This window comes from Cucurbita moschata, unplaced genomic scaffold (assembly GCF_002738365.1).
Source record: "Cucurbita moschata cultivar Rifu unplaced genomic scaffold, Cmos_1.0 Cmo_Scf00051, whole genome shotgun sequence".
Lineage (NCBI taxonomy): Eukaryota > Viridiplantae > Streptophyta > Magnoliopsida > Cucurbitales > Cucurbitaceae > Cucurbita > Cucurbita moschata.
Window position 1 is genome coordinate 1,476,885 of NW_019268567.1, and position 25,411 is coordinate 1,502,295.

Below are 25,411 nucleotides of genomic sequence, written 5' to 3' on the forward strand. Positions count from 1 at the left end.
TAATTAAGGGGGTGATCATAGATCTATAAGTAAAGAATATATCTCCATTGACATGAGGATCGTTAACTAAAAGCAAAGCTACATACCATTGTGAAAAAGTCGTACTTCCCTTGTTAGGAATAATGGGCCTCTAAACCTTGAACCTCCACAACGGTATGATATTGTCTACTTTGAACATAAGTTCTCATAACTTTGTTTTGGACTTCTCCGAATGGCCTTATACCAATGGAGATGATATTTCTTACTTATAAACACATGATCATTCTCTAAATTAGCCAATGTGAGACTCTCTCCCAACAATCTTCTCCTCGAACAAAGTATACTATAGAACCTCTCCTAAGGCCTATGGAGCCCTCGAATAGTCTCCCTTTAATTGAGACTCGACTCCTTCTTTGGAGTCCTCGAACAAAGTACACCCTTTGTTCAACACTTGAGTCACTCTTGACTACACTTTTAAAACTCACAATTTCTTTATTCGACACTCGAGTCACTTTTGATTTCACCTCCGAAGCTCAAAACTTCTTTGTTCGACATTTGAAGATTCTATTGATATAGCTAAATTTAAGACACGACTCTAATACCATGTTAATAGAATGGTTCGAGGATACAAGAAAAAGAATCGAACCTCAATTAGAAAAGGTGGTTCAAGAGCTCCATACATCAAGAGCTCCATACATCAAGAGCTCCATACATTGTTGCGAGGAAGTCTCATGTTGTCTAAATAATCCATTTATATGTATTAGTATGAGGTCTGAGCTCTCCGTGGATAATTTCTAACGTCCCTAACATCGTTGGGGTCGGTTAAAAATTAATCTATTAAAAATTTTAAGTTATTAGGATGAAGCTGGATCAAAATAACTATCATGATGTAATTGTAACTTTCTGTTTGAGTTCATATTTGATCAACAACGTTGAGATCTTTGAAGTTTTAGATATTTTTTAAAACTTTATTGAAAACAAACTATTTATTGTTCGATTCTTGTTATTATTATTAGCATAACTTCATAATTTCACGTTCGAAGTAGAAAAAAAAACAGCAAAAAAACACATAAATTACTTAATAACACACAGACACAGACGACCCTTATCATTATTTAGTCACATACAGGCAGCTCTACGAGCTAACAAGCCGCCATGCCCTTAGCTTCTTCTCTACTAATTGAACACACCCTCCCTATTGGTTCCCTCCCGGCAGCTTCTCCTTAATCTTCTCCATCATCCCTTTCTTCTCGTGACGCTCCCCCTGCTCCGCTGTCGTGTACCCGACCGATCCCCCTGTCGATACCGGCTTATCATGATGAAACATTCCACCCCTCTGCTGCTGCTGCTGCTGCCGCCCTTCGTACATTCCAGTGCCAGTAGTGCGTCCAGTTGGGTCACCGACACCGTGCTGATCGGTCCGATGAATCGGGTTGCCATACTGGTCGGTGCCACGGAATTCATCGGTCCGGCGAAGAGGGTCTCCGTGCTGAGCGGTGTCGGAAATGACGTTGCCGTATTCATCGGTCTGGCGAATTGGGTTGCCGTACTGGTCGGCGCCGGATTGTGCGCTGTACTGGTTCTGGTAATGTGCCATTTTTCAGTTTGAGATGATGAGTTTGGGAATGGGGGGATTTGTTGAATCAATAAATAGTGAGGGAATTTTGTGGATAAGATTTTGAGTTTGCCACGTGGCGCTTTGTGGCCACGTGGCCTGTGACGCTGGGGACATGTGTCAGCCTCCTTCAGTTCCGAGTGTGTTCTCTAATTTCCAGCGGCCGAATTTAAATTACTTTTAAAAATATTTAAAATTAGTTTAAAAAAATATATATATTTATATCATTATTAAAAGTTAATATATATATATATATAATATTAAAAGTAAATTTATAAAACATTAATCACAACTAAATTAACTACTTAGGTTAAACTAATAATTAGTTATAACCACACTCGAGACAAGGTAGCCTACTCTCGCTTTTTTTTTCAAATCATATCATTATTTTCTAATCTTAATATTTGACTTTCGTATCAATACAACTTTAAATATTCCTCCGATATTGATTTCAACATTAATCTTTGAATAAAGTTATATATATATATATATATATATATATATATATATATATATATATATATATATAGATATATATTTCTATTTATAAAAAATTAAAAAAAAATCTCGTATGCGTTCAACAATTTATATATAATATTTTAAAATTTTTAGAGAAAGATCGACTTCAAATCTAATTTGTCCATTAGTCGAAATTTGACTAATTTTCATTAAAAAAAAACTTCATTTTATTAAAATTAATGAGTTTATAAAGATCTTTCACCAATTTTTATTGAAATTAATACAAAAATTAGCGGTAATTAAATTGAGGGTAAAAATTGTAACATTTATTTAAATTTAAATTTAGAATAAAAAATTAAAAAAAATCATAACTTTTTGTTTTATTTTATATATTACGATGAGAACGGAAAAGGGTTGTGATAAAAATTTGGTTTTGCATCATCGTTTCAATAATGTTAAAGAAAATAATTGAAAATTGGAATATATATATATATATATATATTTTGAAGAGAATTCCCTTATTTTCTGGAGAAACAAACACAATTTTTAAAATAAAATATTTTGATGCAAATCTGAAGGCAACCAATGATGACCAAATAAAAATGTTATCTTTTCATCACCAATAATGCTCATTTTTTTAAGGCCAAAAATGGAGCATTTAGAAATATAAAGTATTATTATAATAAAGGTCTCTCTTTATGTTCTTAAAAAATGGTAATGCATTATAGAAATTCTTATAAATGGTAAGAAATGTTAATTTTTTTTGCTCATTTGTAATCAATTTAATACGTTTTGATTATATTCCATTTTTTAAATCTTTGTCTTTTTGTTTGAGTTAAACCTACCTTAAATGAACAATACTTTGAGCGGGATTGTCTTTTTAGCTCCTACCTTACCAACTCTTTTTAGTTTTTTTTACCAAGGAAAAAACAACCGTTTCATGCTTAAGATTTCGATCATGCTTAGAAATTATGTGAGTGAGAGGTTTCTACGTAATATTTCGTTCCCCTCTCCAACCGACGTGGGATCTCCAAATTCACCCTTCTTTGGGACCAACGTCCTCGCTAACACTCGTTCCTCTCTCCAATTGATGTGGAATCTCACAGTTCACCCCCTCTAGGACCCAGTGTTCTTGTTGGTACTAGTTCCCCTCTCCAACTATGTGGGATCTCTTCAAAGCCAGTGTGGGATCTCATAATCCACCCGTTTCAGGGCCTAGTGTCCTCACTAGCATACCACTAAATGTCTGACTCTGATACCATTTGTCACCCTCGCAAGCTCATCAGTAGCAGATATTGTTCTCTTTAAGCTTTTTCTTTCGAGTTTTCCTTCAAGGTTTTCAAAACATGTATACTAAGGGAGATATTTCCACACCCTTATAATGAATATTTCGTTCCCCTCTCCAACCAATGTGAGATCTCACAATTCACCTCCTTTCGGAGTCCAGCGTCTTCGCTAACACTCATTCCTTTCTTCAATCGACGTGAGATCTCACACTTGCTCCTTCAAGAACAATAATGATCATATCGTAAGAGATGCAGGTAAACGTATGGAGAGGTCAATTTAAATAAAATCAAATGTATTGGGTGAACACTCTGTAATAAAATGAGTTTTCTTTTTGTTTAATATCATTAAAGGTACATTGATTACATTCCAAATAAGAACACAACCACATTAAACAAGACCAAAGTACCAATGAACAATGATGAAATCCACCCTGGTTTTGGTTGTCTTTTTCCTTTCCACTCAACACATAAACATATCACCAGCCGCCATGATTGGCTGGTTGAGAAAGGGGAGCCCCCAAGAATCAACAACCCCATCAATCTCAGAAACTTCATCATGTTCCTCACAATCATACAGATTTCTAGTACTCGACTTTATAAAGCTTATGATTTCGTTTAATGAGTCCAATCTATAGCGGAGCTCCGCCATCTGGGCTCGGAGCACCGAGTTCTCCGCCTCCAGATTCAGGTAAAGTTGGGTGGTGAAACTGAAATTGACAGCGATTTGCTCATTCTCTGTTTTGAGTAGGCTAGCCTGAGACGTCAGATCGTCGAGCTGCTTCTGTTTTCGCATCCTAGATCGGCGAGCAGATTCTCGATTCGATATCATTCTCTTCCTCTTCCTCGGATCTACGATCTGCCGCAGATCTTCGTCGGAGCTCAGAGATTTAGACGGACTTCCGACAGTAGACGCCATTGAAACCGGCCGTATAAAAAACAGAGGAAAACAGAGGATTTTCTTGTTTTGTGTGTGTGTTCACGAAAAGATGATGAATTTCGATATGGGTTTTGCTCTAAACGGCACGAATTAAAGAACCCAGATGATAATTTTAGCAATTATTGGAAATTTTTGCAGAATTTAAGATCGGAATCGGGGATTAGTTCATGAGAAAACGTAAAACCAGTAGAGGAAGACGACGGAGAGGGATTGAACAAGATGGGTACCACGGCGGAGGGCGGAGTTAATGGTAAAACCAGAGAGAAGTATCTCACAGACTACAGGAGACATGAATACAAACCATCAGCAGACAAGAATGGAAGTATTAAAACGCATCTGCAAATTTTGTCGGAAAAATCTGGAAAAAAAAAAAACAGAGACAAAACAGAGGAGGAACAGAGAGATAGAAAGAAGGCTTAAAGGGAGGAAACGGAGAGGAGAGGTTTTGGGAAGAACTGGTGGAGGATTTTATAGATCAGAAATGGATAGAATAATCACGAAAATGAGCGAAGCTGCTTGGTTGCATCATAAAAACTTTATAAAAAGTTTTTAAAAAGATAAAGTTTAATGGATAAATGAATATATATGGCAACATTTCTCAAATATACATGAATCATGTGACATGTTCGGAGAGACAACGTCCTAGTTGGCACATTGTCCGATATCTTGGTCAAATATTGTCATTTTTTAATTTTTTTTTTTTAGTTTTACTCCAAGTTTTAAAATAGGTTGACTAGTAATGTTTCATTTCCACCGTCTCCAAGAGAGAATGGATAATGTTTTGTCTCCATTAGATAAATGGGGTTGGGGTCGGGATGAGATTATATTCTCTACCCTATTCTACCCGTTATCCTAATTATATTTTCAGAAAAATACGCATTTATTATGATTTTTGAAAAAAAATTATATTAAAGAAAAGGAAAACTTTAAAAGAATAATAAATGAGTAAAAATTACCTAAAAACACGATATTTACAGAATATAGATGGAAATTTCTCTAGAACGGGGAATGAAATAGGTGGCGTGCATGCTCGGTCCCGTGGACATCTCTAAACTTAATAATATTATATGAAAATATCTTTTATAAAAATATTTGACAGCAAAGAAAAATTATTATTATTTTTTTAGAGAAAAAAAAAAAAAGTGGTTGAAAATTTTAGGAGTGAATGGGATGAATCATCTCATGTTCACAATCACGCGCAAAATGCGGCTCACGAACTGAAATTGCCAGCTGTATATTTAGACTTTTTTTTTAAAAAATTTATTTATAAAAAAAAAAATCACAAATATTTTAAAATTTACTTAATCTTTGATTAAGGTGCTAATAAAAAACTTAATTCAATTTAAATAAATTATTTTTGTCAAATAAGAATTTTATTAATTTACGTCTCTTTGAAAAGGATAAATAGATCCTTTCTAATTAAAAATTAGCCACCGCTATTATAATTATTTAATATAAATGGGTTTGTGGATTTTTTTAATTCTACACACCTTTTAGCTATTTTTTTTTATGATAATTTATTTTTTTAGTATAATAATTTAATATAAACCAAACGTTTATTTTATATTATTATTGTTTCATTGTTATTTTTTATTTTTATTTTGATGGAATATTCTAAAAATAAAATTGGAATATTCTAATTTCATTAAGAAAAAAACCAATAATAATAATAATAATAATAAAAACATATGCCCAAGTTGATTGGATGACGTTTAGACTTATAAATTTTAACATACAAATTTAGTGGGTAACGTTTAATTTAATCTAATAAAAATATATTATATTTTGACTATAAGATCACTTACTTCAATAATGGTTTAAATGACTATAAAGAGACTATTGGAACTTCGAGCATAGCCCACCACGGGTTTGGTGCCCATTAGATTTGACTAAAATGAAAACCCTTTTTTTTTTTCTTTTTTAATTTGAATATTAATTACCCATTAGGTTGTGGATAATGGTAATTAATATTCAAATTTTAATGATTCTAATATCAATATATACTCATACATTGATATTAAAATAAATATTTAAAAAAATATGGTATAAATTTTGAAAAGTTTAGGGTTACATTCATTGAATTGTTTCAAAATCATAAGATTTCCTAAAACCCTTTAAATTCACGTTTTGTATTTCTTTTGACTTTGTTGGATCCTTGTCTCCCTAAGGGCCACCTCATTCACACATGACAATGGAATAAGAATTTATATGATCCAAATTTTGTAATATTTAGGAATCATCGAAAAAATTCGATAACTTGAAACTTCAATCGACCCACCAACCCAACCCAACCCGTATGGTTGGGTTCAAATAAATGAAGATTTTATAGATTGTGCTAGCTCGTGGATTCTAAAAATAGACTAGATCGAGTTGAACCAACCAAATTTACATGCTTGTTACCATATAATTATCTATACATATATAGCCGAACCGACCCGATGCAAAATATATATATATAGATTATGATTGGGTTGGGTTATTATTTAATTATATATATAGATTATGATTGGGTTGGGTTATTATTTAATTATATATATAGATTATGATTGGGTTGGGTTATTGTTTAATTAGAGTTGTTTGGGTAAAAACAAAATTATAATTAGATTGGGCTTTAAAATGTCTAAACCCACGAACACCAGGCCCAATTGAATAAGGAGAGCTCATGGGCTGGCCCATGGGCTTATCTATTGGAAGCCCAAAGAGTGTTTTTGATCCAATTTAAGGCTATGCGATGAGTTATCGAGGATCTAACAGTTTCCTACACAAAATGCAAAACTACATGTATTTGAACCCAAAACAAAAGCTTCTTCTCATTCATATCACATTCATCACTGGTACAAAAATAGTTCATACCTTTTCTGGATCCATAACTTCTTCATACTTATATTTACAGGTTGAAAAGACGGCCGCAATCGTGTCGATACGCTAAGATTTCTAATCAGAGCTGTCGAAACTACGCTGATGAACTCATAACATCAGATTCCAACATCCCAAAAAGTATGAGAATCAATCGAATCATGTTACGAAGCGTGTCTTCGAATAGAATTATACATACCTCAAGAATATGCTGCTTCGGGATGGTAATAGAGCATCTCGTTCAACATCATTTCCCTGATTTTGTTCTCCTCGAGTGAGTCTTCGATGTCAAGAGTGAGGGGAACATTGGCTAGAGGATTGAATTTTGGGTCGTATAGCCCCGACATGTAGGGATGTTGAAGTGCTTCGTCAACTGTAATTCTCTTAGTTGGATCAAATACAATCATCTTTTGTAATAAGTCTAGAGCTAAAGGTTCGGCGTCTGGATATAGATGTGAAAGGTTTATTCCTCTTGAAAACGGCATCCCCTTGATATACTTTCTGGCTTTTGCATTGTCAATGAACTTGATATCAGCTTCCTTCGGAGAACCGAGAACGTTCATGATTAAGTTGAGTTGGTTGAAGCACTCCGTCCCCGGGAAGATAGGCTGCCGACCCAGAATCTCAGCAAAGATGCAGCCTACCGACCATACATCAATAGAAGTCCCATAGTTGTCACAGCAGAGGAGAAGCTCTGGTGCGCGATACCAGCGAGTGACAACATACTCAGTCATGAACTGGTCATGACCCATGCTAGTTCGTGCCAACCCGAAATCGCATATCTTCAGATCACAGTTAGCATTGACGAGGAGGTTCCCGGGCTTCAAATCCCGGTGAAGAATGTTCGCTGAATGAAGATATTGCAACCCGCAAAGCAACTGTAATACATGAGAACAAATGTCATAATCAGACCTTAGAGCTTAGGAAGGCATCGAATTCGACATGTATACAAGTTTCCATTGCAACTCTCATAAAAAACTGCTATATCAATCGATATCGACACAGACGAACTGAAATGCAGCTACATCAAGTAATAGAAATCTATATCAAACAAATGATCTACCATCTTGGTTAGATCAAGCAACATCAGCTGATTATCTTTGCCTCTAAAAGTATATAAACACCATATCTTTGAAACACATAGTACAATGAATGATTGAAGATAACCCATATAAATTTTCAAGTGAAACTTAAGAGAGATAAACAAAAACGAATATCAAAGGAGAATCCATACCTGATAGATAAAATATTTGCAATGATCATTGGAAAGAGGCTGAGAAGACTTAATAATCTGATGGAGATCCGTATCCATGAGCTCATAAACCAAATACACATCCTTAAAGTTTTTTCTATGGATAGGCATCATTACATCCTTCAAAGCAATCACGTTGTCGTGCCTAATATGCCTCAGAAGCTTAAGCTCCCTCAGCGTTCTCATGGCGTCCGTGCGATTCTCAAACACATTATGAATCTTCTTGATCGCCACTTTTTCATTGGTCTCTCGGTTGATTGAAGAACACACCACACCATAAGCTCCTCGCCCAATCGGTTTGATTGGGACGTACTTAATATCAATTTCAAACAGAGTTTGCCACATTGTGTAATAATGCTTCCCCATTGACCTGATTCCGTTCGGTGGCTCCACGAACGTAGCCATGTTCCTTCCAATTCAAATCAATCGCTAATTCAGTACATCAGAAAACACGAATCACTCAAAAACGAAAAGGGGCTTTTCAAAAATCGTCACAAAAAAGAGAAAACCCCAACGATCGTGATTACTCTGAGTAGTCATAAATCGGAGGAACAATTAACAGAAGAACACACACAAATTGTAAAAGGGGGTTTTAGAATTGATCCTTACTTGTCGCCGCAACTCTTCGAGATTCAGAAAGGAAAAGTCTAACAACGATCCGTTCCCGATTTCGTGCAGGTTTTGATGTTCATCCACCGATCATCCAAATGTCGATCGTCGAGTGGGATTTCGTCGGAAAAATTGGTAACGGAAACTTGGGGTTTTGGATCCAACAACGAAGAGGGAAATCGTTCGAACCAGAAGAATGTTTCGCAAACGCACCAGAAAAAAAGGGGAAAGAAAGCGAAAGAAAGATTAAAGTTAGTGGGAGAAGAGAAGGATCGCCATGAAATTATATAAGTTTGAGAAACAGAGGAATGCAATGAACTTGAAGAACACGAGAGAGAGACGGAAAAGGAAAAAAATGGAAGACGAAGATTGAAGGCTTCGTCGCCCACGTGGGCTTTATACACCCAACTCCCGCGCACCGCAATCCGACTCCTGCAAGTAATTGAAAAAAAAAGGAAAGTTTTGTTTATTTACCCGTATCCATGTTTAATTACCAAAATAGACAATATGAGCTAACTATAGGCTTGAGCTATTACAAAATGTACAAAAGAGCTAGACACTGAGCTGTGTGCCACCCAATAAATGTGGTTTAAACATATAAGACTGACGGCTATACGTAACGGATCAAAGTGGTCAATATCTAGTAACAATGGCTTTGAGCTGTCTTTTAGTCCGTGGGTCTTGAATTAAGGTTGGTCTTAGCTGTAATATGACCTCCAGTTACCGCATGCAATCGTTAACCTCAGTTCAAAAATAAGAAGACCCAAGAAGTCGAAATAGAGGGCAACTGATTTCCCGTCTCGAGAACGAACCAACATCTCGACTTTGATGGGGGGCGACTGAAGTTGTCAGGTTTAATTACGAAAATGGACGATATAAGCTAATCATAGGCTTGAGCTGTTACAAAATGTACAAAAGAGCTAGACATTGAGTGGTGTGCCCGCCAGAACCTTAACCCTCAATGGAAGATCTCTCCCTAATAAATGCGTTCTAAAACTGTGAGGTTGATGACGATACGTAACGGGTCATGGTGGACAATATCTAGTAACAGTGGACTTGAGCTGTCTTCTGTAATATGACTCCTAGTTACAGCAAGCAATCGTATGTATACTGATATACAAGACGTGAGCCAAATCTCGGTTCAAAAATATGAAGACCCAAGAAGTCGAAATAGAGAGCTACTGATTCCCCGTCTCGAGAACGAACCGACATCTCGACTTTGATGGGGGCGGCTGAAGTTGCCAAAGATTTACTTAAGGTTAGTGATAATTGGGGCGGGAAGGCCGCAAAAGATAGTGATTTTAATTGTACCTTTGGAAGCAATGTTTCATTGATTGATTCAAATAGTAAAAGAAAAACCTTCCGTATCTTCAAAGGAAGCCATTATTGGCCTTTTTGTTCTTTTTCTTATCCACACCCACTTTTTTTTTTTTTTTTTTTCCTTTTCTTTTTGGTACTTAACATGAGTTCGTTCGTTTTGTGTCGGGTTATATTCGAATGGGTGAATTCTAGAATTGTTTCGGTAAACATCCACGTTACTGTTCATCAACAAGTCCAAAACGATTTCCTCTAATGGTTGAAGAAAAGGTCAGGAAATCGAAGGAGGACCACAAGGAGAGCACGGAAGGTGATAGGCAACTAATCTCTATTGTCCAACGAGAAAAAAAATTACCTTTTTTCCCTTTATTTTTTTTTATTACCTATGACACGTCTGAGTAAATGGTTCCAACGTATTTGTAGGCAAGAGCCATTGACTTGAACACTGACAAGTTCTCAAAGGCTCCTTAAAGCCGTGACCATAATTATTTATTATAACTGACAAGGCTTCGAATCAAACTAGCCCTTAAGGGTGTTCAAAAAACTTGATGACCCAGTAAACCAGACCAATCCAATCCAATCCAACTCAGTTGAGTTATCAGCTTATTTAGGTTGGATTAAGTTTAAATAAATGAAAATTTTATAGATTAAATTGATTTTTAATTAAAAATAAAATTTAAAATAAATAACTCAAAACAACCTAAAAATTGTGTTGTTGGGTTCATTATTTAATAAATATTCGAACAATTGAGTTAGTCCCGAAAAATGTTCCGACTCGAGTCAACTTAACTCAACCCACGAACATTATTACTTATAAAAATAAAATAAAATAAAAAAAGTCAACAACTTAATAATGCAACTTTTTTACTTTTTTTTTTTTGGTAAAAAAAAAGTGGAAAGGAATAATTCAAATATTCCATTCTTGTAAATGATGAAAATGAAAATAAAAATAAAAATAAAAATAAATAAATAAAGTGTGTTTTTAGGTAACCCATTATGCTATAATGCTAGCGTTCATCATATTCCTTTTTGACCACAAAGTTTAAAACCCCACAACCTTACACGTCATCATCAATTTCGGTAAGCAAACATTCCTGACGTGTCGTTTTCTGGTTGGACAATGGCAGCTCCCACTGCATTTTACACGCTTCATATTTGTAAAGTGCACAACTCATTTTTTTTTCCTCCATGGATTTTAATTTCTTTCTAATTAAAATAAAAGCTTACAATTTCAATTATGGTTTTGAATCCAAATTTGTCGCCCGACATTTTCGATTTCTTACCTCGACTGTGATAGGATTCTCTATAAAAGTACGGAAACCTCTTCCTAGAAAGCGCGTTTTAAATCCGTGAAGTTGACGGCTATACATAACGGGTCAAAGTAGACAATATCTACTAGTGATGAACTTGAGTAATTACAAATGGTATCAGAGTTAGACACCTGATGGTATGTCGGCGAGGACGCTGGTCCCAAGGAAGTGAACTGTGAGATCTCACATCAGTTGAAGAGGAGAACAAATTCATTATAAGATTATAGAAACATCTCCCTAGTAAATGCATTTTGAAACCGTGAGGTTGACGTTGATACGTAATGGAAGAAAGCGGACAATGGATTTGAGCTGTTATAAATGATATCCATTGAGTGGTTTGTCAGAAAGGATGCTGGCCTCAAAGGGGGTGGATTGTAACATCCCACCAGGAGATGTGAACAAAACATTTGTTATAAGAATGTGGAAACCTCTCTCTAGTATACAGTGAGCCTGAGTTGTTATATCAAGAGACATGATCACTTTTGAGAGTGAAGACTATCCCAACTAACATTAGTTGAAGATGGTCCCCACATACTACACACGAGTTCTTCTAATGTATTTTATCCTCCTAATATGTCACCCAACATAAAATTGCTCCAAACAAATTATGAAGTTCCAATGATTGTGCCACTGAAAAAGAAGGTGTATTGTATTGGTATAGGTAATGGATTTCAATTCTCTGAAATGTGTCTTAGTCAATCTATTTTTAAGATTGCTATCATTCGGATATGGTCTCGATTCATTCATATATTTCTTTTTCACTCGAGTGTCACAGACATATTGTGTGTTGGGTCAGTGGGGAAATGGATTCATTCATATATTTCTTTTTCACTCGAGTGTCACAGATATATTGTGTGTTGGGTCAGTGGGAAGTTATGCATCTAGACATATATAGGTATAGTTGTTGTCCATATGGGAGGGTTGATTATTTTGGTGTGGTTGGGCAGATTGAAAGGAAGGAAAAGGGGGAAAAGGAAAGAAAGAGTTGGGAATTAGGCAGAGGGGGGGAGGGGGGAATCAGATTCGGCTGCCTTTGCTTACATCGCAAGCGCAATGGCATTCAAAATCTTGTGTTTGGCCCTCCCCTCTTGCCTTCTCCACCTCCACGCTTGGCTGCTCTGTGACACAATCGCACTTTCGAAGGCAGCGGACTAGCGATTGTGCGGCACTCACTTTCCAACGACAAGTGAGCTAAGTCAATTTGTTCTTGCGTCGCCTACGGCCAAGCAACGTATGATCGAGCCTCTAGCCTCGGTTTTAAAAAAAGGTTTTAAAAAACGAGAAGAGAGAGAGATTTTAGAAAGAGACGTTATATAAGCAAGCAAGAGAAAAATAACAACTGCTTAGCATATATAACCTTGGATAGGTCTGAGTTATTTTATATTTGGCAGGCCTAGACATGATATTTTTGAGGCGTCATAAGCCCTAGAACTACAAAAGGAAAAAACACTAGAATGAAAGGACATGACAAGGGTTTGGCTTGTCATGGGCATGCGGCCATAGGCAACACGCCCTGGACGAGCATGACCGTGACACTCTACTCTCTCTACCGCCACTCGCTGGCCGCTACTTTCCAATCCCTGCTACACCTCATCCTAATCCTTCTAAACCTCTCGATGAACTGTTCTCACAAACTATGCATCTATGTCGTGTTGGGATATGGAGCCTGATGCCTAGATCTATTAGATCTAGTAGAAATATATTTGGAAGATACTTAGTAAAGATCTAATGCACATATATTTGAAAGATATTTGATACATATATATATATTTGAAAGATATTTGATACACATATTTGGAACATATTTAGTAAAGATCTGATACAAATATATTTGAAATATATTTAACGGCCCAAATCTATTGCCAGCAAATATTGTCTTCCTTGGGTGGGCTTCCCCTCAAGGCTTTAAAACGCGTCTGTTATGGGAAGGTTTGTGGTTTGTTCTCCTCCCAACAAATGTGGGACATCACAATCCACCCCCTTTGGGTCAATGTGAGATGATCTAAGGCGGCAGTTTTAGGTTTTGGTCAGAAAGGGCATAGGTTTGAATCCCATTCTTGACATCACTTTTTATTGTGATGTCCCACGTTTGTTGTTGAGGAGAACAAACCACCATTTAGAACCACTCTTTATAAAGTTGTGGAAACCTTCTCAGACCCGTTTTAAAGCTTGGGGAAGCTGAAATGGAAAGTTAAAGAGGACAATATCTGCTAGCGGTGGAACCACCCTTTATAAAAGTGTGGAAACCTTCCCCTAGCGAACCCGTTTTAAAGCTTGGAAAAACCGAAATAGAAAGTAAAAAAGGACAATATCTGCTAGCTGTGGATCTGTGTCGTTACAGTGAAGCTCTAATAGAAATATATTTGGAAGATTATAGGCTGTATTTAGTAAATTGAAATCATATATACAACAGTGCTGTACATTATCAAAAATAAAATCTTTAGCTAATATTCCTTTTTGTATTTTCTCTCTCTTGTTCTTTGGGTTCATCTTGATCGAGTGTGTGCATTATTGTTTAGCGATCCTAACAACTGGTATCGATCCTAACACTAAGTACCCGGAACACAAATGATTTAACTTCATACACTAAATAATTTCAACTCAATAACTTTCACTTAGCCCCCAAATTCCCGCCCACATTAATGTGATACGATGAATAAAGTGACCAGTGATGATTTGATGTAACATGATACAAGAAGAGAAGGTTAAACGAACGAAATAAGGGCGGGCCAAACACGATAATTTGGTGGACTAAACCCGTGAAACACTCTCATATACTACTATGTATGTCCATATGTCACATCAATCAATCCCTCTTTTAGTTAAGCTGCCATAACTACTCAACCGTAAAACCTGCAGAACTACAACTTACGTGACATTCCTTACAAGAGTGTATAAATCTCTCCTTAGTAGACACATAAAAATCGTGAGGCTGACGATAATACGTAATAGAGCAAAACCGCTATTACAACTATATTAGATGTAACCCAACATACATCTGAACGTGGCCCAACAGCAATTAATGAATTGGTTTGGTTTATGTTTATGCAATTCTTTTGAATTGTCACTTTCGAGTCAGCCTAAATTCATGGTGTGTTGGAGGCATCGTCCAATGTATTTGAATTTTCAGCCATCACCTAAACTACTCTTTTTTCTTGTTCGCCAAACTTTCTAATAATACGATGGTAGGTTCGAGCATAGTTAATTTAATGTCTCATGCTCGAGATTTATATTAGAATATAAATTTCAATTTGGCACCATACCCGACTCTCTACTAGTTTTCCTTAATTATATTGTGACACATACTTAGAGCTCGTATGTAAGATGCTTGTATAGCTAAATACGGGTTGTTTGTTACATTTATATTCCTATTTATTTAATTGTTGGTTCGAATTTTTTTTACTCGAACAGCAATTTAGATAGTTGGACATTTATGATTTGATTCATAAATTGTTCGTTAAAATTTAATTTGTTTGGTTCATAGATTTCTTGAAAATTAGATTGGGTTGCTTACAATACAATTATATATATATATATATTTATTTATTTATTTATTTTTATAATTAAATATTTAGAAATAAATAAATACATGTTTTACGGACTACCATTTTACTTTTATAAAAAATAAATATTTGAATAAATGACTCGAACCAATCCAACCTAAAAAAAATTATAATTGAATTGAGATTTATTTTTAATAAAGATTATTGGACTCGAAAAAATTTAAAATAATTGGACTGAGTCTAAAAAATTATATATAATTTTATTAATAACTAAAATACCATAAAATTCAAATATAAAATATTAGTAAGTGACAGGATCACTAATATCAATTATAAACATTAAATATTTTTTATATTCATAATAATTTAAAATTTATAATAGAGTAGAGTTCGATTATAGCTAATTTTTAGGTTGATTGGGTTGACCCGACTAAAAAAATGTCAAACTCGCAAACAAACTCGAATTTTTTATTTTAAAAAATTTCAACTCAACTCGATCGAAAAAAATCAAACCCGAGCTAACCCTTGTAGTTTGGGTTAGGTAATTTAGGTTCAATGGATTCTCGAGCCATTTGAACATGAACAAATTTGTCTCTAAATAATTTTTTCAAAAAATCTAAACAATAATTTTCATAATTTTTTCAAAAAATCTAAACAATAATTTTCATAATATTATTAAATGCCTATAATTACGCAATGCATATCGAGGGGGGGGACAGGGGTGTTGCTTCTCGAAACGGCGCCGTATCGATGGTTATCTACTCCACTCTCTTGATTCCAAATTTCGAACAAAGGAGCTATCAACAACGTCTGTAAGTAACAGTCTCAAATCGCTTCGTCGCTGGAGCTCCGACGATGGAGCTCGCGGTACAGGCACCGGCAACTCTTTCCCGGAGTAAAATCCACACTCATAATTTCTTCTACTCCAACACTATCTTCATTTCCCCGCCGGAGAAGCAAACCCCATTGCCTCTACTTTCCCGACAAAACCACTCCCGATTCCAAGTCCGAGCCAGAAATTCAAGCCACAGGACACGGAGGTCTGTGTTGAAGAATCAATCCGTTACCATTAGTGAGAATGGATTCAACGAAGAAGAGGAAACAGACGGTGAAGGGACGAGCTCCTTGTACTCCGACGATGAGTTGTCGTTCTTGTCTCTGAATGAGAAGCCGGATCGGAACTTGACTTTGCTTGATGATTACGAGATTGAGGAACTTGGATATGTCAGCGACCCTAACCATAGAAGCGGTTTGTATACTTTCCCTGTTCTTATGGAGAGAAAGAGATATTGAATTGTGAGTGGTTAAGGTTGAAATTGCAGGATTCGCGGCTCTGTTAGGGAAGCCGAATGTTGGGAAGAGTACTCTTGTAAACCAATTGATAGGACAGAAGTTATCCATTGTTACGGATAAGCCTCAAACGACGAGGCACCGGATTCTGGGTATATGTTCTGGGCCAGAGTATCAGGTTTGATAGTTTTCGTTATGGTTTAGATTTTCATAGTTTTAGATTCACAGCCAACAGTGATTTTGAAGAACTTCCAGTTAATCCCTTAATGGCAGGTGATACTTTATGATACACCTGGTGTCATTGAGAAGAAAATGCACAAATTGGATTCAATGATGATGAAGAATGTGCGTAGCGCTGCCATTAATGCAGACTGTGTTTTGGTTGTTGTTGATGCATGTAAAGCGCCTCAAAAAGTATGATTCCTGGAGTTCATAATTGCTTTGAATATATTGGCTTTTTTTCATATACTTAGCCCTTTCTATTTGGAGTTTGTAGATTGATGAGGTTTTGGAAGAAGGTATAGGGAACCTTAAAGAAATGCCTCCCACCTTGCTGGTATTAAACAAAAAGGATTTGATCAAACCGGGCGAAATCGCTAAGAAACTCGAGGTCAGAATCAGAACCCATTGCTTGATGTTTTTGTAGGTGTGTTCTAGTGGACTCATGCTGTTCTTTATTCGTTTGAAATTTTGATTTATCTCAAAGGAACCTCTTGTCTTTGTAGTGGTATTTTTTGATTTATCTCAAAGGAACCTCTTGTCTTTGTAGTGGTATGAGAAATTTACTAATGTTGATGAGGTTATACCTGTGAGCGCCAAGTATGGCCATGGGATTGAAGACGTGAAGGAATGGATACTATCCAAACTTCCTGTTGGGCCAGCTTATTATCCAAAGGTAGGTAAATAGTGAAGGAAGCCATAGCTATGCTTAACTTTTCATATTTATTGTCATTGATTTCTTTTGATGCGAGGTTGTGCATTCAGCTCTTTAGTTGTTGTGTTCATAGTGATGATAGAATTCATTAATCAGGCCGTATCTTCATTTAAAAGTTCTACCTCGAGAGATGATATTAGTGTCTTAACTACTAAGTTATGCGCACGTTGGTCATATTTTGACTAAATTGCAGTCAGAAGAATTTGAAGGTAGCTTTGAAACTAGTGTACCATCATCATATGAAAACGCATTTAAGTTTGTTTAAAGAACTTGATACACCCTTGTTAAAAAGTTAGTATAAGTCTCTTAGCAGTTAGTCAAGTTGATTCTGGAACATGGTTGTTACTTTCATCTCATTCGATCAAGAGAGATTTGGTAATTCCGGATGTTCCACTTTCATGGGGGAATCACGTGTCGGGTGAGCAAGAGCCACTTTGTCACAGTACAGACTTATAAGCAAATGGAGTCGAGGATTGTTGGTGGAGAGTCCCACAACAGCTAATTAAGGGGATGATCCTGAGTTTATAAGTAAGGAATACATCTCCATTGGTATGAGGCCTTTTGGGGAAACCAAAAGCAAAGCCATGAGAGCTTATGCTCAAAGTGGACAATATCATACCATTGCGGAGGTTCTTGGTTCCTAACAAATGGGTCACCGCATCTTCGGTCGAATTGCTATACAAAGAGTCTGTAGAATTGCTATACAAAGAGTCATCCTCTTTAAGACCTATAACCTTTACCTTTTTTCTCATGAGTTTTCAGGACATAGTAAGTGAGCATCCAGAAAGATTTTTTGTTTCTGAAATTGTCAGAGAAAAGATATTCATGCAATATCGCAATGAAGTTCCTTATGCATGTCAGGTGCATAACTCTTTGTTTTTCCCTCTTTCATATCAGTTCATCAAGATTCTAGAAAGTACTTCTAAACGCTAGAATCTTGTTCTTTCCAGGTGAATGTAGTGAGCTACAAGAGTAGACCTGGTGCTAAAGATTTTATTCAAGCAGAAATTGTTGTTGAGAAAAATTCTCAGAAAGTCATTCTCATCGGGAAGGTAAGTAGATATCAATTTTATCAGTCATTTAGTGTATATAACTTAGCCATTCTTAGCACTACTCTTACAAGTCATATCAGATTATATTGGCCGTGTATATAACTCTTTCTTCGCCGTTGAGAGTACGACGTGTCGTACTCTAATCTACTTAATGGCAGAATATCAGAGGGCTGTCATGTAGTTAAATCTTGTAGTATTAGCATGGGATTGTATGTTTCCAGTTTTTGAATCCCATCTTCTTCTTGTTTCAATAATGTTCATGCGACCTGGTTGAAGGGGACAAAATTATCAATGGTTTCTGGTTCTAAAGCATCCGAGGCTTTGGTTAACTAAGGCCCGTTCGATAACGTTTTTAGTTTTCGAGATTTATGCTTGTTTCCTCCCAATTTTCTCTGTTTGATGATGTTTTTAGTTTCTGAAATTTATGTTTGTTTCCTCTGAATTTGTTTACCATGATTTTCATCTTTCTTAAAGAAATGTTTGAATTCCTTGTCAAAAGAACATGTTTTTTTACAAACTATATATTTTTTTATTTTCAAAACTTCGCTGGGCTGGTTTTTAGCGAGCAAATATTATCATTTTTGGACTTTGAGTTTCGGGCTTAAACGTATCTGCTAGGGAGAGGTTTCCACACCCTTATAAGGAATGTTTCATTCCCTCTCCAACCGACGTGGGATCTCACATATATGGTGCAAGTAATGTTTATAAACTTAATTTTCAAAAACCAAATAGTCATCAAACGAGTCTAAATTATCTAGATATCTGAAAGACCTCAAAAAAAATCTTAGAAGATCTAAGGGTATGTTTAATAACGTGCAAGCGCTCGATGCCTTACACTGTAATCTGATTGTCACAGGAAGGAAAGGCTCTGAAACTTCTTGCAACAGCTGCTCGTCTCGATATAGAAGATTTCTTGCAAAAGAAGGTCTATATTGAGGTATTGATTCTTTTTATGAGCTGCGTGTTTATGCAATAGCTTTGTCTGCCATTGCGAGCTAGTGTACTTGAATGCATTGAGTGTTGTTTATACTGTCAGAGAATGAATGTAAGTGCTAACAAAATCATGGTTGAACAGATTGAGGTTAAAGTGAAAGAAAATTGGCGGCAAGATGAAGGGCTGTTGAAGAACTATGGCTATGAAGGACGAATTCAAGCATTGTAATGTTAGATGCATTCATTTGTTTGGTGATATCAATTGGGTAACTCTGTAGTTTGTAGATTTTCTTCCTATCCCATAATTGAATAATTGAATGGGATGATCTTTGGATGTCATTTGAAAAACTCGTCTAGTCGTTCGATTAGCATTTCGTTATGTGAAGTTCAGTGTGAAATGGTAGAATGTGAGAAATTTGTTTATTATATGGACGGTATGCAATATATTATTACTTGTTAGTCTAGTCAATATGATTAGAGATGTCTACCAGTGGGTACAGGGAAGCCCCAACCCCGCCCCAAGGTTGCCCCCTTTTTTGTTTCTTATTTTTGTAACATTTCTTATTTATTTTTCAAAGAATCAAGTGGAGAATCTTCAGGGAGAATATGCAGGGATCGAGTTCTCTATAAATAATTTTTTTCCTGTGTTTTTATTTTTTTGAAAAAATAGTTCTTCCCGATAATCTTTTTTAATGCCTAATTTCTATTTTACAATATAATTTTTATTAAAAAAATGTAAACCAAAAACTAATACTTTGTTTATTATAATTGATTTATTATAATTTGTAATAGAAATATAAATAAATATATATGTATATGTGTATATATATTTACATACATATATATACATGCATACATATACATACATATACATACACATATACATACATACACATACATATATATATATATATGTATACATACACATACATATATATATATATATGTATACATACATATACATACATATATGTATATGTATACATACATATATGGAGGATTCGATTTGAATTAGTGGGTGCAGCTTAGTTGGGCTCTGCTCCAGAAGAAGAAAGAACATGCTCGGACTGCAATGTCTCTGAAGGCGAATTCTACACAAATGTCCAAGCAATGCGTTCACCAATCGTTAAATCTCTGTACGTTACTAACCCATTTTCACGTTTCTGTTTGCCCATTTCGATTCCTTCTCTTTCTGCTTTGAATTCGGTCACTACCTCCTTTAATCCCTGTTGTTCCGAATCCTTCTGCTCTCTTGCCCACCAACTGTTCGATGAATTGGCTCAAAGAGATATTCCCTCACTTACTTCCCTTCTCTCCTCGTATGTGCGTGGTCATCGCCACTCAGACGCCTGGTCTCTCTTCCGTCAAATGCATCGTTCCTGCTCTCCTGTCACAGCCCACACTCTCACTGCTGCCTTGGCTGCCTGCTCGGCATTACTCACCTCCGATTATGGGCAACAAGTTCATGGGCTAATCATCAAAACAGGTACATATTCCGGGATTGTAACTAAAACTGCCATTTTAGACATGTACTCCAAATGTGGGCTTCTTGATCACTCTGTTAAGGTCTTTGAGGAAATGGAATTGAAAGATGTGGTTGCGTGGAATACGTTGCTATCCAGCTTTTTGAGGGAGGGCCTTGCTGGGGAAGCACTAAATGTGTTTGAAGAAATGAAGAGAGAAAAAGTGGAATGTAGTGAGTTTACTTTGTGTTCGGTGCTCAAGGCTTGTGCGGCTTTGAAAGATTTTCAGCTGGGTAAGCAAGTTCATGGGATGGTTGTTGTTATGGATAGAGATATGCTTGTTTTGGGTACTGCCTTGGTTGATTTCTACTCTAGTGTTGGCTGTATCAGTGAAGCCATGAAAGTTTACACTAGTTTAGATTGTATAAAGGATGATATCATGCTTAATTCTTTAATTTCTGGGTGTTTTGTGAATAAAAAATATGAAGAAGCCTTTTCATTGATGAGCAAGATGAGACCTAATGCAATTGCATTAACAAGCGCCCTGGCTGCTTGCTCTGAGAATTCTGATCTATGGATAGGGAAGCAAATACACTGTGCTTTGGTCCGTCATGGTATGACATCCAATACCCAATTGTGCAATACTTTGCTTGATATGTATGCAAAATGTGGGAAAATTTTGAACGCTCGAATAGTGTTCGATGAAATGCGTCATAGAGATGTAGTATCATGGAGCAGCATGATACAAGCATATGGAAGTCATGGAGATGGGCTAAAAGCTTTCGAATTGTTCAAGATGATGCTAGATGGAAGAACTGGAGTGTTGCCAAATTCAGTGACATTCCTTTCTGTCTTATCTGCCTGTGGGCATTCGGGGCTGGTGGAACAGGGACAAGAATGTTTCTATTTGGCAAAGGAGAGGTATAGTTCATATCTAGCTCCTGAACACTATGCCTGCTTCATAGATATATTAGGCCGAGCTGGTAAGATTGAAGAAGTATGGAGTGTGTTCCATGATATGGAGATGCGTGGCGTTAAGATTACATCAAAACTATGGGCAGCATTGCTTAATGCTTGTAGTCACAACCAAGATGTTTCCAGGGGTGAGTTCGCTGCTAAAAGACTGCTTCGATTGGATCCGAACAAGGCTGGGAATTTCGTGTTGGCATCGAATTTCTATGCGTCGATAGGAAAGTGGGATTCGGTCGATGAATTGAGGAGAATCATGTGGGAAAAGGGACTGAGTAAGGAAGCTGGGAATAGCTTGGTCAGTTCTTCTTGCTTCTAATGCAGCGGATGAGAGAATTGGCTGAGTTTTTAATGCAGAAAAAGAAGAAACGCCTGATTGTGGGTTGAATCATCAGGTTTAACGCCACTCGTTGTTGATCAAGCCTTCAACCAACATGTCCTGTGGCTGAAGATATGCAAATTTTGTTGTGCTCTGTTCTTCAGGTATGTAAACCTCTTCAAATTGAATTTCCTCTTTGTTATGCTTGTGAAAGATAAATTAATAAACTATTTTTGCATGCGGGCTGGTTTGCGTTATTACCTCATACACACGAGACTTGCCGCGACCTTGCTAGGGCAAGTTGACTCATGTGTCAATAACATAGGGTTAAGATAAACTTTGGAAAACGTAAACAAGTTAAGTACAACCTAACCCACATTATGGTACGAGAGGCTTAACTATACTCCCTAGAGCAGGAGTGTATAGGGTTTAAGTACCTATGAACCTTATAGGCTAGCATAAACGGTAAGTCATGACATTTGCTAACTTTAGAGTCGTATATGAGCACATAGCTTAAAAAATCATCGTAAGGATTAAGTCCATTAAGTCCAATGAGAGCCTACATATAGGCTGCTTACTAGGTATTTTTATGTTCATCTCATATTATTCTATTCGTTTTAGATGGAGTGTAGACTATTCTCGATGATAAGAGAGAGCGGTGTCGTGTGGCTGCAGGGGTGCCCTTTAGATCAAATCATCTTCCTTGTCATTTTAATATTACATCAAATGTTGCTTTTGTATATTTTTGCAAACGATTTTGATTTTAGTCCATCAATACTATTTTGTACTTTTTAATTAATTTTATGTCAGTTTTCAATGCATGTTTGAATTCTAAGTTTCTTTGTGTCTCCCATTATACAATTTGATATTGCCCTTTTTACGTTTGAGTCTACATGACGATCTGTGATTCAAGGCATCGTTCAAGGCATCGAATAGCAGATCGTTACAAGTTATCCCTTGAACTCATTCTTCTCCAAATCCTAATAAAAATCCTGAGGAAAATGGTACACTTTTTAAAGATCAAACAAAAAGGATATTTCCGAGTTGGATAAGAGAAAAAGAAGAATGGGTGTTGGTTGATCGAAGTATCTCCTAAAGCTTTACATAAAAGTGAAGACTTCCCACTTGGGAATCAAAGCACCTTCTCTTGAAGCACATTCCTTCTTCTCAAGTTTCCACCATTAACTAACTTCTCTCTTTCATTCTCAAAGATAATGAAAGTTTAGGTAATGGTTGAAAACACAGATATATACATATAGCCCCAAAAGGTCACGAGAGCTTATGTTCAAAGTGGACAATATCATACGATTGTGGAGAGTCGTGTTTATCTAACATGGTATCAGAGTCATGCCCTAAACTTAGTCACGTCAATAGAATCCTCAAATGTCGGACAAAAGACTCCAAAAGGAAAAGGAGTCGAGTCTCGATTAAGGAGAGGCATACTTTGTTCGAGGGGAGGTGTTGGATGTTGGATGAAAGTCCCACGTCGGCTCATTTAGGGAATGATCATGGGTTTATAATCAAATAATACTCTCTCCATTGGTTTGAGGCCTTTTAGAGAAGCCCAAAGTAAAGCCATGAGAGCTTATGCTTAAAGTGGACAATATCATACTATTGTGGAGAGTCGTGTTCGTCTAACATGGTATCATATATATATATATATATATATATAGATATAGAGAGATAGAGATATGTATATATAGATGAAGGTTGAGTGGATAAGGAATCAATGCCAATTTAAAATTAGGTTAGTGTCATCAACATTAGGAAATACAAACAAAAGTTGAAGATGATTTTTATACCTAAAAATGACTAAAAGTTATGAACAACAATGACCCATCACTTCTTTTCTTGCACTTTTTTTTTTTCTTTCTTTCTAATGGTGATTAACATTAGAGCATCTCTTCACTTTCAAGCTTTTATTTCAATTCCGCATTTTTATTCTTTTGTTATATTACCCGTTTAATCTTTCGTGGTTTTGGGTGTCATGGTTCATTGTCTAAATTGTCTACTTTGGACGTTAGTCTGTATGCTTTACTTTTAGCATCACCCAATAAACATTATACTTTAACGGGTACATTTTTCAGCGAAGCAGCTTGACCAACAGACAGGAGGTTTAACCCGAATAAGTTTTCGGGACTTGGCCCTTCATTGAAGAGCACCTTACTTTTTTTTTTATTAAAAACGTTAAAAGTCACCTTGATAAGAATATGACTTATTCAATAATTCGTGCAGGACGGTAAGAAACTTTAGATGAACTAATGCAAAAGGCTTGAAAATACTCAATGTTGACCATATTGAGAGAGACGAAAGGGTAGGTACAGGTGCGAAAAGAGAGGTTGTGATGATATCATCTACAACTGTACCGTTCCTCATGGAGTAAATCCTGCATCCAACCAAGTCTTTGACCAAGGAATGGGAGAATTCCCACCACTGCAGGCATGCCAGCTAGGCCGTGAGCGCGATGCGTACAGGCTTCCCAAAAAGCCAGTCCATGGTCGGAGTCGGCATTGAATGAAAGGAGACGACCCTAATATTTTGTGTTAGCAAAGCCAACTTCTTGGGTTGCGGGTCGAGAAGAGCAGACATAGGGACTCGGTTTAGGGTGCAACATAACGAAGAGAGTCATTCCATTTAGAACAAGTCTGTGGTTATGGGAGCAGACATGGGGACACGGTCTAGGGCACAACGTAACTAAGAGAGTCATTCCATTTAGAGCGAGCCAGTGTAGTTATGAGGGCAGACATGAGTGATTTGATACTCGAGCCAATTAGTCAAACGACAACCGAACAAAGTCTACAATGATGCGATTAAGGATGAAAGTGGATAAATTTGAATTTTTGTGATCAAAATTCTAAATCTTTTGAATGTACATAATAAATGTATGAAATTAATAGAAGGTTTCTTGTAAGGGAGAGTACAACTTCAGATGAATTCCTTTGACCAAAAAATGTCAGAATTTACATCTTCCCCATGCACCCAATATAATTGCATTAAAAAACATATCAATAATTTGCTCAACATACAAGAAGAAGTGGAACGTCGACACGTGTACGGCTAGATGATATTACTTGAGTGGGTCCCTTTAGTGACCATCGGCGGTGGTGGTGCGTCAGAAACTTCTATCTCAGACTACTCAACACACAGCCTTCTAAACCCTAATTAAACCTACTCTCTCTCCTCTGTAGAGAGAGAAGGAACACGTGGCGTTTAATGAGGATATGGTGCATCAAATTTCGGTGTGGCTTTCGTGTACACTAACAAACGCAGCACTACAAACATAGGCCGGTATCTATTTTATGCACAATTTTAAATTTTTTTATTCAGA

At 36.4% G+C, this 25,411-nt stretch overlaps 5 protein-coding genes across 7 annotated transcripts; 2 read left to right on the forward strand and 3 right to left on the reverse strand.

Annotated features, from left to right (window-relative positions):
- Positions 1-959: 959 nt before the first annotated feature.
- LOC111436004 (dehydrin DHN1-like) lies at positions 960-1,651 on the reverse strand. Its single transcript, XM_023073662.1, has one exon. It carries the CDS (start codon positions 1,574-1,576, stop codon positions 1,175-1,177), a length of 402 nt encoding a protein of 133 aa, XP_022929430.1. The 5' UTR covers positions 1,577-1,651; the 3' UTR covers positions 960-1,174.
- A 1,983-nt stretch (positions 1,652-3,634) lies between these two features.
- On the reverse strand, positions 3,635-4,780 carry LOC111436018 (bZIP transcription factor 44-like). Its single transcript, XM_023073672.1, has one exon. The coding sequence runs from the start codon at positions 4,253-4,255 to the stop codon at positions 3,800-3,802; it is 456 nt and encodes a 151-aa protein (XP_022929440.1). The 5' UTR covers positions 4,256-4,780; the 3' UTR covers positions 3,635-3,799.
- Positions 4,781-7,030: 2,250 nt separating this feature from the next.
- On the reverse strand, positions 7,031-9,376 carry LOC111436017 (mitogen-activated protein kinase 7-like). The gene is made up of 3 exons (XM_023073671.1): positions 8,994-9,376; positions 8,367-8,793; positions 7,031-8,010 (listed from the first exon to the last, which is right to left on the reverse strand). The coding sequence occupies exons 2-3, from the start codon at positions 8,787-8,789 to the stop codon at positions 7,333-7,335; spliced, it is 1,101 nt and encodes a 366-aa protein (XP_022929439.1). The 5' UTR covers positions 8,790-8,793; positions 8,994-9,376; the 3' UTR covers positions 7,031-7,332.
- A 6,496-nt stretch (positions 9,377-15,872) lies between these two features.
- LOC111435852 (GTPase ERA-like, chloroplastic) lies at positions 15,873-19,803 on the forward strand. Its single transcript, XM_023073408.1, has 9 exons — positions 15,873-16,372; positions 16,446-16,591; positions 16,687-16,827; positions 16,910-17,023; positions 17,183-17,308; positions 18,110-18,208; positions 18,298-18,399; positions 19,256-19,336; positions 19,475-19,803. The coding sequence occupies exons 1-9, from the start codon at positions 15,979-15,981 to the stop codon at positions 19,559-19,561; spliced, it is 1,290 nt and encodes a 429-aa protein (XP_022929176.1). The 5' UTR covers positions 15,873-15,978; the 3' UTR covers positions 19,562-19,803.
- Positions 19,804-20,310: 507 nt separating this feature from the next.
- LOC111435866 (pentatricopeptide repeat-containing protein At5g66500, mitochondrial) lies at positions 20,311-24,245 on the forward strand. Of its 3 annotated transcripts, XM_023073437.1 has the most exons (3): positions 20,311-20,468; positions 20,678-22,247; positions 24,171-24,245. In XM_023073437.1, the coding sequence occupies exons 1-2, from the start codon at positions 20,405-20,407 to the stop codon at positions 22,081-22,083; spliced, it is 1,470 nt and encodes a 489-aa protein (XP_022929205.1). In that variant the 5' UTR covers positions 20,311-20,404; the 3' UTR covers positions 22,084-22,247; positions 24,171-24,245. The 3 variants fall into 3 exon arrangements, with proteins under 3 accessions (XP_022929205.1, XP_022929203.1, XP_022929204.1); XM_023073435.1 differs by having other exon boundaries at positions 20,319-22,247; XM_023073436.1 differs by lacking the exon at positions 24,171-24,245 and adding an exon at positions 22,705-22,847 and having other exon boundaries at positions 20,319-22,247.
- Positions 24,246-25,411: the final 1,166 nt, after the last annotated feature.